Raw genomic sequence first — 18,432 nt, 5'->3', positions numbered from 1 at the left:
GAGGTTCATTCTCTCTGTATTCTATGACCCATTAGGCATCTGTCAGGATACAGTCATTTGAATGTCTAATCCCTCTGGATGTGGTTGGAGTGAAGAACTACCCAAGGGTTATGACCCTTATGTCAGGGTCATGTTCAGTAGGCAAGGTGTAGAAACAGTGAAACAGGAAGTTAGGCTACTACCTGAACATGTCCAATAAGAAAGCTTATTTTTTCTTTCAACCAATGGCCCTGAATAGCATCTCTGTCTGACAGTATATAGGGCTGCTGTGTATAACTCTTATTATTATGGCTGTAGCTTTCAATGCAAATCCGCTCCTGCTCATAAACTATGTCAGTTACCATGACAGCATAAATGAAATATGAATTAAAATCTACACAAACACTTGCACGCAAAACATGTACTACGTATGAACACAAACGCACACATTGAATGGAGATTTGAAATTTGGGCCAACATATGACTGTAAAACATAGGCTACCTTCTTCAGATATATTAATATTCAGATGTATTAACATTGTTTTTCAGGGAGTCTTGGGATCCATAAAAACATTACAACTCGTCATCATCTAAATGGCTGAGCATCTTGACTGGGCACAATGCCCCCGCAGCTGCCAACAAACTAACAAACATCAGCCATGCAAATGAAGGCATTCATTAGTTAACTTAATGCCTAATCTCCATTAGTCTCCGTTAACTCTCTATAATCCATTTTAGATTACGCTGGCTAGCCTGTCTGGATCCTCTCCATAGGTCCTACACAGTCAACCCCCATGCATTTGACATTATAAAGCATATAATCACATATCAACACATAATCAACTATATTGTGAATTATTAGCATTTTCTAAATTAGGATTTAACATTGATGATGTTAAATCAATGACTATTAAAGTGCAATTGAACAAGGAAATGGACCCTCATCCAGATACTGTATCTACACTGTTTGTAGGGTATATAGTCAAATCTTTGGGCCAGGCTCTGAAACCTGGCACTGCACTATTAGCTAGGCTACTTTCCTGACTTCTGAATGTCTGTAAAGATAACACAGCGATAGGTTAGATAAGATATTGTATGTAATGCACCCAACTGCTTTTTTAGCCTGTCATGTATGTAAACTCATAGGTACAACATTTTGCCCTCATCTCAAAGGGTTCAGCGAAACACCTCAAGAAAGCAGCAATATTCTAACTTTGGTGCCACTGTGCCGACAGAAAATACAATTTTGAGGAAAGGGCTGCGCGCTATCACGCATGCGCAGACATCGGGTACGTGAACAACGGGAAACAGTCCATTGATCAACAGCTCAAACAGGCAAAGAAACGCTGCCTAACCGTTGCTCTTTTTAAAATTGGGAAATGATCATCTGAGTACTTCTAAATCGTTATAGAAAATAAATAGAAACCATAACGAAAAGCTTTTTTTTGAAGGAAAGTAATTTTAGAAGTGCTGCTGAGAAACAATTTATTTGGCTAGACTGGGTGCGAGGCAAGGGCGTGTTTGAATCTCAGAGGGAGGCTCCCTCCTTGTTTTAGCTTGTGCATGTTATTGCATTGTGTATATTTGGTCTTTTTAACTGTTACAACGTTTTGGGAATCGGCTTGAAGATGGGGTGTACTCTGAGCACGGATGATAAGCAGGCGCAGGAGCGCAGTAAAATGATCGACAGAAATTTACGGGACGACGGGGAAAAAGCAGCACGGGAGGTTAAGCTGCTTCTGCTCGGTGAGACCAAGACGGAGTGTTGAACGAATGGTTGAATGAAAAATTAGCTAGTTCACTAACCTTGGTTAACTAGCTACCTATATACCCAGCTAACGTTAGCTAGTTTTATACAGGTGGTGTACAAGAGTTTGATAGTGCCAATATTGGCAACTTTTTATGAATGGAATTAAAATTAACTAATTCAAATTGCTAGCTAACGTTAGCTCGCTGAATAGCTAACTAACGTTAGCTACTTAGCATAGTTAGCTAGTCCTGTTGAGTTAGTCCTACTGGCAATGAACTAATTAAGCTTGCTAGGTAACTATCCCTAGCCTTATTGGCCACTAAACTCAACGATGTACAATGGAGTTGAGCGGTGATTAGTGTGAGCGGACTAGAGCTCTGACGTCACACGTGTTATCAAATACAATTGTACTGATTTCAGCACCTAAAGAACATACCGCAAGTACACAAAATGTCGTGTTTAATTGCGGAAAATTCTTTGGGTGATGAAATCAGTAGTTTTTAATAAAACATACATTTTATGTGACGTATGACCTCCAGTCCGCCTACACGAGTTGCCGTTCAACTCCATTGTAAATGGTGGAATTTAGTTTAAACGCCTAGCTAATCCCTCTAGGTATCTCAGTGACTCGGGTGTCACGGCTAACTAACGTTAATGTTAGTCTCAATGATCAGATTAACTAGGTGGCTAACATTACCTACTTAGTAAACCAAATGATTTCCCTAGCTAATGTTAAATTAGCAAAGTATCCTGTCTTGATTTGCACTGCCTTCTCAAAGACGTTTGAGCTACTACAGCCAGGTTTTTCTGATTGACACTGATTTATTGAACAAAGGGCTCTCAAATTTTCAGCTGTGTGCACTCAGATAGCTTGAAAAATAATGAATCATAGCTACACTATATATACAAAAGTATGTGGACACCCCTTCAAATTAGTGGATTCGGCTATTTTTTAATTAATTTTTTTACATTTTTTAATTTCACCTTTATTTAACCAGGTAGGCAAGTTGAGAACAAGTTCTCATTTACAATTGCGACCTGGCCAAGATAAAGCAAAGCAGTTCGACACATACAACAACAGAGTCACACATGGAGTAAAACAAACATAGTCAATAATACAGTAGAAAAATAAGTCTATACAATGTGAGCAAATGAGGTGAGATAAGGGAGTTAAAGGCAACAAAGGCCATGGTGGCAAAGTAAATACAATATAGCAAGTAAAACACTGGAATGGTAGATTTGTAGTGGTAGAAATAGAAATAATGGGGTGCAGAGGAGCAAAATAAATAAATACAGTAGGGGAAGGGGTAGTTGTTTGGGCTAAATTATAGATGGGCTATGTACAGGTGCAGTAATCTGTGAACTGCTGACAGCTGGTGCTTAAAGCTAGTGAGGGAGATAAGTGTTTCCAGTTTCAGAGATTTTTGTAGTTTGTTCCAGTCATTGGCAGCAGAGAACTGGAAGGAGAGACGACCAAAGGAGGAATTGGCTTTGGGGGTGACCAGAGAGATATACCTGCTGGAGCGCGTGCTACCGGTGGGTGCTGCAATGGTGACCAGTGAGCGGAGATAAGGGGGGACTTTACCTAGCAGGGTCTTGTAGATGACCTGGAGCCAGTGGGTTTGGCATCGAGTATGAAGCTAGGGCCAGCCAATGAGAGTGTACAGGTTGCAGTGGTGGGTAGTATATGGGGCTTTGGTGACAAAACGGATGGCACTGTGATAGACTGCATCCAATTTATTGAGTAGGGTATTGGAGGCTATTTTGTAAATGACATCGCCGAAGTCGAGGATCGGTAGGATGGTCAGTTTTACGAGGGTATGTTTGGCAGCATGAGTGAAGGATGCTTTGTTGCGAAATAGGAAGCCAATTCTAGATTTAACTTTGGATTGGAGATGTTTGATGTTAGTCTGGAAGGAGATTTTACAGTCTAACCAGACACGTAGGTATTTGTAGTTGTCCACATATTCTAAGTCAGAACCGTCCAGAGTAGTGATACTTTACGGGCGGGCAGGTGAAGGCAGCGATCGGTTGAAGTTTTACTTGTATTTAAGAGCAGTTGGAGGCCACGGAAGGAGAGCCACACCCGTTGCTGACAGGTGTGTAATATCGAGCACACAGCCATGCATTCTCCATAGACAAACATTTTCAGTAGAATGGCCTTACTGAAGAGCTCAGTGACTTTCAATGCGGCACCGTCATAGGATGCCACCTTTCCAACAAGTCAGTTTGTCAAATGTCTGCCCTGCTAGAGCTGCCCCGGCCAAGTGTAAGTGCTGTTATTGTGAAGTGGAAACGTCTAGGAGCAGCAGCTGCTCTGCCGCAAAGTGGTAGGCCACACAAGCTCACAGAACGGTACCGCCAACTGCTGAAGCACTTAGCGTGTAAAAAATCGGCTGTCCTTGGTTGCAACACTCACTACAGAGTTCCAAATTGTCACCACAAGAACCGATCGTCGGAAGCTTCATGAAATGGGTTTCCATGGCCGAGCAGTGCACTCAAGCCTAAGATCACAATACGCAATGCCAAGCATTGGCTGGAGTGGTGTAAAGCTTGCCGCCATTGGATTCTGGAGCAGTGGAAACGTGTTCTCTGGCATGATGAATCACGCTTCACCATCTGGCAGTCCGACCGACGAATCTGGGTTTGCCCATGATTTTGGAATGAGATGTTAGACGAGCAGGTGTCCACATACTTTTGGTCATGTAGTGTATCTAGCAAGCTAATTTGGCAACAAAACTGCAATGAATTCATCCACTAGCTAGCTATATTACGTAGTCATATAGCTAGCTAGTTAGACTTGGAATTGCATTTACAGTAACATAGATAGCTACTAGTATGAGCCATATGACAAATCGTAGTAGCTAAAAGTATGAATCATTAAACTCTTGCTGAAAATGGACATGGCTTCTTCCACTCTCCTTTTTGCTGTAATAATAGTTCTAAGATTCCCACAGCATAATAATGTGTCTGTTTGTCAGTCAACTACCCACGTTATTTGTGTGATGGTCAGGCTTTATCATTTATTATGTTTCTCAGTTTGCTTCTCAAATAGATGTATGTTTTGTGTATACTATTAAAATATTAAATGTTTTTATTTATTTTAAAGATAGCCAGTAGGGTTACACATTTTGGGGAATATTCAGAGGTGGAAACATTCTGTGGAAATTAACGGGAATATATGCAAATTAATATTAATACAATTTAAATGTACATGTTTTTTGCATTGGATATATTTACCATACCATGTGGAGACAGAAACATAAACCTTTTACCTTATCATAAGTAGACATAATTGCAAATGATTAAATCCTTCCAAGAGAAATAAAAAAAGAAACAATTTAGTTATAAATATTGAATGATCCATCGCATCTCCCAAAAACCTTTTCAAAATACATCTCTAAAATGATAGTCTAGAAACTAAAGCTTTGGTTGCCTTCCTCTCAGGCTTCCATGTTTTCTCCTTGGACCACCTCAATGTCCACCTCTTGAACATCAGACTCTGAGGCCTCATCTTCACTGTCACTTAACCTTGTTGAGGATGGCTCGTTGCCAGGCTCAAAAAGCCTGAAATTTGCCCGGATGGCCCCCAATTTTTCAACCCTTGTATTGGTCAGCGTGTTGCGTGCCTTGGTGTGTGTGTTCCCAAACAAGGACCAGCTGCGCTCTGAGGTGGCTGATGTTGGGATCTGGAGGATGATGGAGGCAACAGGGGAAAGAGCCTCAGATCCACAAGTCCCTTCCACCAGGTGGCTGATGAGATATGTTGGCACGACTGCCATATTGCATCTCCATCCCAAAGCCATTGCTTGGAAGTGTACTTCACCAGACTGCCAAGAACCTTGCCCTCATCCAGGCCAAGGTGGCGAGACACAGTAGTGATGACACCATAGGCCTCGTTGATCTCTGCTCCAGACAGGAAGCTCTTGCCAGCATACTTGGTGTCCAACATGTACGCTGTGGCGTGTATGGGCTTCAGGCAGAAGTCTTCACACTTTTTGATGTATTCCAGAACTGCAGTTTCTTCTGCTTGGAGCAACAGTGAAGTGGGCAGGGTAGTACGGATTTCTTCTCTTACATCTGCAAGCATAGTCTGAACATCAGACAGGATGGCATTGTCTCCCTCAATCCGTGCAATGGCTACTGCTATAGGTTTCAGGCTGCTTACCACTCTCCCAAAATACATCATCCAGGAGGATCCTCTTGATTGGGCTTTCCATATCGTCAGACTGTGATATGGCCAGTTCTTGGAGAGACTCCTTCTCCTCCAGGAGACTGTCAAACATGATGACAACGCCACCCCAAATGGTGTTGCTGGGCAGCTTCTATGTGGTGCTCTTATTCTCACCTTGCTTGGTGAGGTAGATTGCTGCTATAACTTGATAACCCTTCACATACCTAACCATTTCCTTGGCTCTCTTGTAGTGTATCCATTGTTTTCAGTGCCATGATGTCCTTGAGGAGCAGATTCGATGCATTAGCAGCACAGCCAATGGGTGTGATGTGAGGGTAGGACTCATCATAAGATCAAGCAGCCTTCATGTTCGCAGCATTGTCTGTCACCAGTGCAAATACCTTCTGTGGTCCAAGGTGATTGATGACTGCTTTCAGCTCATCTGCAATGTAGAGACCGGGGTGTCTTGTCCCGTGTCTGTGCTCTTGTAGAATACTGGTTGAGGTGTGGAGATGTAGTTAATTATTCCTTACCCACAAACATTCGACCACCCATCAGAGATGATTGCAATACAGGCTACTTTATTTGATTTGCTTGACCTTCACTTGTCCTCTGTTGAACTCTGCATCCAGCAAATGAGTAGATTTAGCATGTCTGGTTGGAGGGATGTATGCTGGGCGAAGAACATTCAGAAATCTCCAATACACGTTGCCTGTGAGCATCAGAGGTGAGCCAGTTGCATACACAGCTCAAGCAAGACATTCATCAGCATTTCTCTGACTACGTTCCTCCATTGAGTCAAACTTCTGATTCCGGGAGGACCATGAGCTGTTGCTATCGATAAGGTGTCCGATTCATCATTTTCACCTCGAATAGAAGTAGAGGGACTTTTGTCAGAGGTTGCTTGTTGTGAGCGCTGAGGGAACTTGATGCACTTGGCCAGATGATTCTGCATCTTTGTTGCATGATTTGGCACAGTATTTGCAAATGTACACAGCTTTTCCTTCTACATTAGCTGCAGTGAAATGTCTCCACACATCAGATAGTGCCCGTGGCATTTTCCTGTAAAACAAAAACCCAAATACAGATACAGTGGGGGAAAAAAGTATTTGATCCCCTGCTGATTTTGTACGTTTGCCCACTGACAAAGAAAGGATCAGTCTATAATTTTAATTGTAGGTTTATTTGAACAGTGAGAGACAGAATAACAACAAAAATATCCAGAAAAACACTTGTCAGAAATGTTATAAATTGATTTGCATTTTAATGAGGGAAATAAGTATTTGACCCCCTCTCAATCAGAAAGATTTCTGGCTCCCAGGTGTCTTTTATACAGGAGTGCTCCTAACCGCAGCGTGTTACCTGTAAAAAAGACACCTGTCCACAGAAGCAATCAATCAGATTCCAAACTCTCCACCATGGCCAAGACCAAAGAGCTCTCCAAGGATGTTAGGGACAAGATTGTAGACCTACACAAGGCTGGAATGGGCTACAAGACCATCGCCAAGCAGCTTGGTGAGAAGGTGACAACATTTGGTGAGATTATTCGCAAATAAAAGAAACACAAAAGAACTGTCAATATCCCTCGGCCTTGGGCTCCATGCAAGATCTCACCTCGTGGAGTTGCAATGATCATGAGAACGGTGAGGAATTCGCCCAGAACTACACGGGAGGATCTTGTCAATGATCTCAAGGCAGCTGGGACCATAGTCACCAAGAAAACAATTGATAACACACTATGCCGTGAAGGACTGAAATCCTGCAGCGCCCGCAAGGTCCCCCTGCTCAAGAATACATATACATGCCCGTCTGAAGTTTGCCAATGAACATCTGAATGATTCAGAGGACAACTGGGTGAAAGTGTTGTGGTCAGATGAGACCAAAATGGAGCTCTTTGACCTCAACTCACCGTGTTTGGAGGAGGAGGAATGCTGCCTATGACCCCAAGAACACCATCTCCACCGTCAATCATGGAGGTGTAAACATTATGCTTTGGGGGTGTTTTTCTGCTAAGGGGACAGGACAACTTCACCGCATCAAAGGGACGATGGACGGGGCCATGTACCGTCAAATCTTGGGTGAGAACATCCTTCCCTCAGCCAGGGCATTGAAAATGTGTCGTGGATGGGTATTCCAGCATGACAGTGACCCAAAACACACGGCCAAAGCAACAAAGGAGTGGCTCAAGAAGCACATTAAGATCCTGGAGGGGCCTAGCCAGTCTCCAGACCTTAATCCCATAGAAAATCTGTGGAGGGAGCTGAAGGTTCGAGTTGCCAAACGTCAGCCTCGAAACCTTAATGACTTGGAGAAGATCTGCAAAGAGGAGTGGGACAAAATCCCTCCTGAGATGTGTGCAAACCGGGTGGCCAACTACAAGAAACCTCTGACCTCTGTGATTGCCAACAAGGGTTTTGCCACCAAGTACTAAGTCATGTTTTGCAGAGGGGTCAAACACTTATTTCCCTCATTAAAATGCAAATAATTTTATAACATTTTTGACATGCGTTTTTATGGTTTTTTTGTTTTGTTATTCTGTCTCACTGTTCAAATAAACCTACTATTAAAATTCTAGACTGATAATTTCTTTAAGTGGGCAAACGTACAAAATCAGCAGGGGATCAAATACTTTTTTCCCCCACTGTAAATAGTTAAGCAGTTAGATTAAACAAATACTTTGTAAGATCAATGTTTTAAAATGAAACATGTATGGAAGCAGGTGAATTAACACTCAAGTTCCTTGCTCAGAACATGAGAACATATGAAAGCTGGTGGTTCCTTTTAACATGAGTCTTCAATATTCCCAGGTAAGAAGTTTTAGGTTGTAGTTATACGAATTATAGGACTATTTCTCTCTACCATTTGTATTTCATATACCTTTGATTATTGGATTTTCTTATAGGCACTTTAGTATTGCCAGTGTAACAGCATAGCTTCCGTCCCTCTCCTCGCTCCTACCTGGGCTTGAACCAGGAACACATCGACTACAGCCACCCTCGAAGCAGCGTTACCCATGTAGAGCAAGGAGAACAACCACTCCCAAGTCTCAGAGCGAGTGACGTTTGAAACGTTATTAGCGCACACCCGCTAACTAGCTAACCATTTCACATCAGTTGCACCAGCCTAATCTCGGGGGTTGATAGCCTTGAAGTCATAAACAGCGCAATGCTTGAAGAATTGCGAAGAGCAACTGGCATAACGCACGAAGGTGCTGTTTGAATGAATGCTTACGAGCCTGCTGCTGCCTACCATCGTTCAGTCAGACTGCTCTATCAAATCATAGACTTAATTATAACATAATAACACACAGAAATACGAGCCTTTGGTCATTAATATGGTCGAATCCGGACACTATCATTTCGGAAACGAAACGTTTATTATTTCAGTGAAATACGGAATCGTTCCGTATTTTATCTAACGGGTGGCATCCCTAAGTCTAAATATTCCTGTTACATTGCACAACCTTCAATGTTATGTCATAATTATGTACAATTCTGGCAAATTAATTACGGCCTTTGTTAGGAATAAATGGACTTCACACAGTTCGCAATGAGCCAGGCGGCCCAAACTGCTGTATATACCCTGACTGCTTGCACGGAACGCAAGAGAAGTGACACAAATTCATGTTAGCAGGCAATATTAACTAAATATGCAGGTTTAAAAAATATATACTTGTGTGTTGATTTTAAAGAAAGGCATTGTTTATGGTTAGGTACATTGGTACAACGACAGTGCTTTTTTCGCAAATGCGCTTGTTAAATCAACACCCGTTTGTCGAAGTAGGCTGTGATTCGATGAGAAATGAACAGGCACCGCATCGATTATATGCAACGCAGGACACGTTAGATAAACTAGTAATATCATCGACCATGTGTAGTTAACTAGTGATTATGGTAAGATTGATAGTTTTTTTTATAAAATAAGTTTAATGCTAGCTAGCAACTTACCTTGGCTTCTTGCTGCCCTCACGTAACAGGTAGTCAGCCTCGTGGAGTGCAATGTAAGGCAGGTGGTTAGAGCGTTGGACTAGTAACCGGAAGGTTGCAGAAACGAATTCACCCTGAACAAAGCAGTTAACCCCCGTTCCTAGGCAGTCATTGAAAATAAGAATGTGTTCTTAATCTGACTTGCCTAGTTAAATAAAGGTCTAACATTAAAAAAATATATAATAACAATAATAATATTCGGCAAATCGGTGGCCAAAAATACCGATTTGTTATGAGAACTCGAAATCGGCCCTAATTAATCGGCCATTCCGATAATTGGTCGACCTCTACGACCCAAACGGCGTTCCATAGAAATCCTGGTTGAGAATGAAATGACTGAACAAATGAACAACAAAACAGCACAGCAAGTAAGTGAAAGAAATAGTTTTTGATTATGTTTAACTTGTAATGGGGACATGCGTAAATGCCAACAAAATAACTTTTTGGTCAGTGTGTGTAACCTTTTTATTTAACTAGGCAAGTCAGTTAAGAACAAACTCTTATTTACAATGACTGGCTGAACGACGCTGGGCCAATTGTGCGCTGCCCTATGGGACTCCCAATCACGGCCGAATGTGATACCGCCTGGATTTGAACCAGGGACTGTAGTGACATCTGTTGCACTGAGACGCAGTGCCTTAAACCACTGTGTCCGTGTGTGTGTTAAGCATTCTAGTACAGTTAAATAATTTAAAGGCCCCAATTTTTTTTAAATATTTGGGAATTCTTTTTTGGGGGGTAGGGAAAATATTGGATATTGGTACCGGCCAAAAATGTCATATCGGTGCATCACTACTGTTGAATGCTGAACTGGAGTCAATGAACAGCATTCTCACATAGGTGTTCCTCTTGTCCAGATGTGTTATGGTCGTGTGAATAGCGATGGAAATGGCATCTTCCGTGGATCTGTTGCAGCGGTAGACATTGGAAGGGGGCAAGTGTACCTGGCATGCTGACCTTTGAGGGCCATGACGAGCTACATTACACACATCTGTTGCAAAAAGTGCAACCCAAAGCCTCTGTAGGAAATGTCTACCAGTCTTTCTTCCCTGAACTTGTGATTTAGCCTAAACTTTGGATGGCCATAAGTATTTTTATTGCATCACACGAACATTGTACAGAAAAATATACAAATATCACAAAAGACCAAAGAAAAGTAAATATACAGAACAAAAAATAAACGCAACAATTTCAATGGTTTTACTGGGTTTACAATTCATATCAGTCAATTGAAATAAGTAAATGAGGTCCTAATCTATGGATTTCACATGACTGGGCCCACCCACTGGGGAGCCAGGCCCAGTCAATCAGTGTGTCTTTACCCACAAAAGGGCTTTATTACAGTTAGAAATACACCTCAGTTTCATCAGTTGTCTGAGTGATTGGTCTCAGATGATCCCGCATGTGAAGAAACCGGATGTGGATGTCCTGGGCTGGCATGGTTACGCGGTCGTCTGCGTTTGTGAAGCCGGTTAGACATACCGTCAAATTCTCTTGTGGTAGAGAAATTAACATTATATTCTCTGTCAACAGCTCTGGTGGACATTCCTGCTGTCGGCATGCCAATTGCACGTGACATTGTGTTATGTGACACAACTGCATATTTTTTGTGGCCTTTTGTCCCCAGTACAAGGTGCACCTGTGTAATGGTCATGCTGTTTAATCAGCGTCTTGATATTCCACAGCTGTCAGGTGGATGGATTATTTTGGCAAAGGAGAAATGCTCACAGGGATGTAAATCAATTTGTGCACAAAATTTGAGGAATAAGCTCTTTGTGCTTATTGAATATTTTATTTCAGCTAATTAAGTGGTGCAGTGGTCTAAGGCTGTGCTGAGGTGTCACTACAGCCTCCGGTTCAATCCCAGGCTGTGTCACAGCCGGCCATGACCGGGAGACCCATGAGTCGGTGCACAATTGGTCCAGCGTCGTCAGGGTTAGGGGTGGGTTTGGCTGGCCTGGATTTCATGTGCTCTAGCGACTTGTGGCGCCTGCAAGCTGACGTTGGACAGTGCTTCCTCCCACACATTGGTGTGGCTGGTTTCCAGGTTAAGCGAGCAGTATGTCAAGAAGCAGTGCGGCTTGCAGGGTCGTGTTTCGGAGGACGCATGGCTCTCGACCTTTGCCGAGTCCGTAGGGGAGTTGCAGCGATGAGACAAGACTAACTACCAATTAGTAAAATTTTAAGAAATAAAACAAAAACATGGGACACTTCACATTGCGTTTTATTTTTTTTCAGTATAATAAATACAACCAGAGAGACACAAGCATATTACACTATAAACAAATTACACACTTTGATCATTTCCTATTTATGCCTTTCAGGGATGTTTTCTAATATTCTATATCAATTAGAAAAATATGTACATTTATTTTTTACCCATGAACTTCATTTATATCTTTGAGTACATTGCGTTAGTCACCTCCCTCACCCATTTGGTAGTCCTGTCCCTCCAGTTGGTGGTTGGCGGTTGCTTGGCAACATGCACAGGCTGGTTCACATTACCAGCACTGAGGTCAACAGCGGGCTAAACAAACGCAACTGGGGCATGATGAACCACTCACCTGACTGCTGCTGGAAGACCTACGCATTATTAATTAAACTTACCTGGCTCTAAGGCTTGGGGATGAACCGAACTCGCCTACAGTGCCTTCAGAAAGTATTCATACCCTTTGACTTATTCCACATTTTGTGTTATAGCCTGAATTACAAATTGATATATTTTCTCACCCATCTACACACCATGACAAATTGAATACATGTTTTTAGAAATGTTTGGAAATGTATTAAATTAAATACAGAAATATCTAATTTACATAATGTAAGTACCCACACCCCTGAGTCAATACTTTGTAGAAGCACCTTCGGCAGCGATTACAGTCTTTCTGGGTAAGTCTCCAAGAGCTTTCCACACCTGGAATGTACAACATTTGCCCATATTTATTTATTTATTTTTTTTTTTTTCCAAAATTATTCAAGCTCTGTCAAATTGGTTGTTGATCATTGCTAGACAATCATATTATGGTCTTGCCATAGATTTTCAAGTAGACTTAAGTCAAAACTGTAACTCTTCCACTTAGGAACATTCTCTGTCTACTTGGTAAGCAACTTCAGTGTAGATTTGGCCTTGTTTTAGGCAGTGTTGGGGGAAAAAGTACTCCATTGTCATACATAAGTAAAAGATACCTTAATAGAAAATGAGTCAAGTGAAAGTCACCCAGTAAAATACTACTGGAGTAAAAGTCTAAAAGAATTTGGTTTTAAATATACTTAAGTATCAAAAGTAAATGGAATTGCTAAAATGTACTTAAGTATAAACCATTTAAAATTCCTTATTATGCAAACCAGATGGCATATTTTCCATGTATTTTTTTAAAAAGAATTGACGGATAACCAGGGGCACACACCAACAAACGAAGCATTTGTGTTTTAGTTAGTCCGCCAGATAAGAGGCAGTAGGGATGACCAGGGATGTTATGTTGATAAGTGTTATTAATTGGACCATTTTCATGTCAAAACGTGTCGAGGAAAATGTATGGAGTACATTATATAGAATTTGGCAAAAATATAAATACCACAAAAAACTACTTACGTACAAATACTTTAAAGTACTACTTAAGTACTTTACACCACTGGTTTTAGGTCATTGTTCTGCTGAAAGGGGAACTAATCTCCCGGAGTCTGTTGGAAAGCAGAATGAACCAGGTTTTCCTCTAGGATTTTGCCTGTGCTTAGCTCCATTATGTTTATTTTTTTATCTTGAGAAACTCCCCAGTCCTTAATGATTACAAGCATACCCATAACATGATGGAGAATGGTACTCAGTAATGTATTGGATTTGCCCCAAACATAATACTTTGTATTCAGGAAAAAAGTTAATTGCTTTGCTACATTTTTTGCAGTATTACTTAAGTGCCTTGTTGCAAACAGGATGCATGTTTTGGAATATTTGTATTCTCTACAGGCTTCCTTTTCACTCTGTCAATTAGGTTAGTATTGTGGAGTAACAGTTTTCTCCTATCACAGCCAATAAAGTATGTTTTTAATTCAGTCTGCTTTTTAAAAAGATATGTTAAACACTATTGCACTTATTGAGTCCATACAACTTGTGACTTACTTGTTAAGCAAATTTTTACTCCTGAACTTAAGGCTTGCCATAACAAAGGGATTTAATACTTATTAACAAGACATTTCAGCTTTAAATATTTTATTTGTCAAATATTCTAAAAACATAATTCAATTTTGACTATGGCGTATTGTGTGTAAGTCAGTGACACAAACATTGAGTGTAATCAATTTTAAATTCATGTTGCAACACAACAAAATGTGGAAAAGTTTCTGAAGTCACTGTAGCTCTAAGATTGGGTGAACCAAACTTACCTGACTGCTTTGAAGCTGCCCCAATGAGCCAGTAGAGTCTCTGGCATTAAAGCAGCTTTTCCCAGCCATTGGGTTCTCTGCATATCGGGCATGTTCTAGGCCAGGGCTTAATTGCAGTATCAGGTGCTGTATCCACAAAGTGTCTCAAGTATAAAAAAAAGTACTGAGAAGAGACATTTTACTCATATGAGTAAAAATAAAAGCTTTGCATGAATCTTCTTTTTAGTTATGAGTTCCATCTAGTCGACATATTAAGTAGGCAGCGAGTCAGTGGTTCCTGCACAATAGACAGACTTTCTTTGGAGTTGTAGAATTTTTTGGGGGATCTTTTGTAATGACGGACCCATAAATAATCTAGGCCTATATGCAACAGTATTTTGACGATTTCGCATGAGGCCTAATTCACATGAAATGCCAAAATACTTATCAACTCGGCTTATCAAAAATGTCATTAACCTACATGTTAGTTCAACTTATCGCTTTGGAGCGCAGTATCACTTGTATTTTATTTTTAGATGCCTAAATTGGGCATGCCTATATGTTGGGCAATTGAATGCATCCTAGGGCCTATGTTAACTTTGATTGTTTTCGGTGAAAATGATAGACCTTTCAAACATTTTCTTCAACATTATTGACAAGTGACTTTGATGCCTGCTGTGCCAAAGCGATTTAGAGTTGGGGTGTTATCCAAATTCTGCTATTAACAACCATGTATGATTCAGTGCAATATGCCTATCGCATTCAGAATATCAGATTTGGTTAAAAGGTTATTCATGTCAACATTAGGCAAGAATTAAGAGTAAACAAGGTGATCGTGTCAGGCTAATTACAGTGCCTTCGGGAAAGTATTCAGACCCCATGACTTTCAACATTTTATGTTACAGCCTTATTCTAAAATTGATTAAATCGTTTTATTTTTCATGAATACCCTTTAAAAAAAAAAATATATATATATATATATATTTTTTTTTTTTTACTAATTCAAACCCTTTACTTGGTACTTTGAAGAACCTTTGGCAGAGATTAAAGCATCGAGTCTTCTTGGGTATGACGCTACAAGCTTGGCACACCTGTATTTGGGGAGTTTCTCCCATTCTTCTCTGCAGATCCTCTCAAGCTCTCAGGTTAGCGTAGCTGCACAGCTATTTTCAGGTCTCTCCAGAGATGTTCGATCAGGTTCAAATCTGGGCTGTGGCTGGGCCACTCAAGGACATTCAGAGACTTGTCCCGAAGCCACTCCTGCGTTGTCTTGGCTGTGTGCTTAGGGTCGTTGTCCTGTTGGCAGGTGAACCTTCGCCCCAGTCTGAGGTCCTGAGCACTCTGGAGCAGGTTTTCATCAAGGATCTCTCTGTACTTTGCTCCATTCATCTTTCCCTCGACGTTGACAAGTCTCCCAGTCCTTGCCGCTGAAAAATATTCCCACAGCATGATGCTGCCACCACCGTGCTTTACCGTAGGGATGGTGCCAGGTTTCCTCCAGACGTGACGCTTGGCATTCAGGCCAATCTTGGCAAACCCAGAGAATCTTGTTTCTCATGATCTGGGAGTCCTTTAGGTGCTTTTTGGCAAACTTCAAGCGGGCTGTCATGTGCCTTTTACTGAGGGGTGGCTTCTGTCTGGCCACTCTACCATAAAGGCCTGATTGGTGGATTGCTGCAGAGATTGTTGTTCTCCCATCTCCACAGAGGATCTCTGGAGCTCTGTCAGAGTGACCATCGGGTTCTTGGTCACCTCCCTGACCAAGGTCATTCTCCCCCGATTGCGCAGTTTGACGGGGCGGCCAGCTTTAGGAAGAGTCTTGGTGGTTCCAAACCTCTTTCATTTAAGAATGATGGAGGCCAATGTGTTCTTGGGGACCTTCAGTGCTGCAGAATCTTTTTGGTACCCTTCCCCAGTCTCTGTGCTTTACGGACAATTCCTTCGACCTCATGGCTTGGTTTTTGCTCTGACATGCACAGTCAACTATGGGACCTTTATATAGACAGGTGTGCCTTTCCAAATCATGTCCAATCAATTGAATTTAACACAGGTGGACAACAATCACGTTGTAGAAACATCTCAAGCATGATCAATGGAAACAGGAGAATTTTATTTATTGAATCCATTTTAGAATAAGGCTGTAACGTAACAATGTGGAAAAAGTCAAGCGATCTGAATACTTTCCAAAGGCACTGTTTATCAAACGGTTTACCATTGCAACATTTGATGTACAGTCACATTCACTATGGTTGTCTAAAGTGTGCTATAGAGTTCACATCTGGCAACGCCTCATCGAGATTGACATTGTTGCAAATGAGGAAGAATAACCAATTAGTGCCGTCATCACTAGCTTTCCTTTGCATTACCTCAAACTGTCGTGATTACCAGCTGAGATACTTTTGAGTTGTTTTTACTCCTGGCTCAGTTTGTCTGAGCAGTGTCTTACAACATCATCCTAAAACCTACTCTGAGTTAGGATTTATTATTTTCTTTTCTGGTTAGCAGTTAAAACAGTGTTATCACTGCCACTTTGGTAAAAAGCTGAGGGATGGGGCTGGAGAAATGTAACCACTCTAGAATTCTTAGAGCTATGGATGCAAGGACTGACCATCCATGATATAAAAATGATAGTTTTAACCATGTTTTGAGACTAGTGTTTGTTTACATTTACTTTGTTTCCAAACAGTAAAACAAGCTTATTTTTAGTTCTGATGGGGTACGACAGTTGAAATAAGCTCATGAGTACATATCAGAGGAGGACGGCTCATAATAATGGCTGGAAAGGAGCAAATGGAATGGCATGGAACCCTTGTGTTTATTTGATACCATTCCACTCCAGCCGTTAACACAAGCTTGTCCTCCCCAGTTAAGGTGCCACCAGCCTCCTGTCTGTAATAGCCAGAGTTTTTTTTTTGTTTTTTTGTCACAGTGGACCACCCTGTGTTAACTAATATGATAACATCATGGTCAGAGTAGGAGAGCTTAACACTGCACATTACGCTCACTGCAGCAGCAGTATGGTGATCAGAGAATGTGAGCAGAGCTGGAGCAAAGTTTTCCCAATTTGCCTGGGCCAAGAGGCCCCTCCAATTTCACTCCAGTAGCGCCCACTTCACGAGCTCGTGGCATGTCTGGGCCAGTATGCATTTGTAGTCTACTTGTTTGCTGCTATAACTCCTTGCTTTAGCTATTGTCACAGAGTTCACTAAATGTTTTTTATAAAGAAACTGATAGAACACACAGGTGCAAAATCAAGGTGACTTACAAAGATGAGGACCGAGTGCAGTGATGTAGTGTCCAACTATAGAATTGTGGAATCTGAAAAGACACTTATCCCGAAAGCATGATGGTGTACTATGTGCACATTCTAAAAGAAAGGAACAAGGTGGGTAGCTAAGTGTGTCATTGTAGCAAAGTATTTTAGAAACAAAAAATCAGATCTTAAAAGTTTTGCTCATTTTTGTTCTATTATCTAGGCTATACAATAGGCTGTAATTGATTTAGGCCCAATAGGCCTGGCATATTCCCACTTTCAAGGAGCTTTCTGTTTTGATTGGGTTATTTTGCCTTAACTTTTAGGCCTACCTATATAAAAAATATCATTACATTACATTTAAGTCATTTAGCAGACGCTCTTATCCAGAGCGACTTACAAATTGGTGCATTCACCTTATGATATCCAGTGGAACAACCACTTTACAATAGTGCATCTAAATCTTTTAGGGGGGGGGGGGGTCAGAAGGATTACTTTATCCTATCCTAGGTATTCCTTAAAGAGGTGGGGTTTCAGGTGTCTCTGGAAGGTGGTGATTGACTCCGCTGTCCTGGCGTCGTGAGGGAGCTTGTTCCACCATTGGGGTGTCAGAGCAGCGAACAGTTTTGACTGGGCTGAGCGGGAACTGTGCTTCCTCAGAGGTAGGGGGGCCAGCAGGCCAGAGGTGGATGAACGCAGTGCCCTTGTTTGGGTGTAGGGCCTGATCAGAGCCTGAAGGTATGGAGGTGCCGTTCCCTTCACAGCTCCGTAGGCAATCACCATGGTCTTGTAGCGGATGCGAGCTTCAACTGGAAGCAGGTGTTTATCATCCCCAGTGGTTCTCCAAGCGTGGAGAGGATGTTCTGCTGCTGGCCTGTTCTCCAGGCACTATTGCATGAGCCTGAAGCCACAGATTCTGGCCAAACTCTGT

At 41.6% G+C, this 18,432-nt stretch overlaps 1 protein-coding gene across 1 annotated transcript in view; it reads left to right on the top strand.

Moving 5' to 3' along the window:
• The first annotated feature begins 1,257 nt into the window (after window positions 1-1,257).
• The window catches only part of LOC100380647 (guanine nucleotide-binding protein G(i) subunit alpha-1), a 65,262-nt gene continuing 48,087 nt past the window's right edge, over window positions 1,258-18,432 (top strand). Inside the window, exon 1 of the mRNA XM_014125082.3 lies at window positions 1,258-1,725. Coding sequence (XP_013980557.1) covers window positions 1,608-1,725 — 118 coding nt within the window. The 5' untranslated portion in view covers window positions 1,258-1,607. The remainder of the gene's footprint in view (window positions 1,726-18,432) is intronic.

This window comes from Salmo salar, chromosome 10 (genome assembly GCF_965601325.2).
Source record: "Salmo salar chromosome 10, fSalSal1, whole genome shotgun sequence".
NCBI lineage: Eukaryota > Metazoa > Chordata > Actinopteri > Salmoniformes > Salmonidae > Salmo > Salmo salar.
Note: the sequence above shows the minus strand (reverse complement) of the source record. Positions and strands in the feature narration are given on the sequence as shown.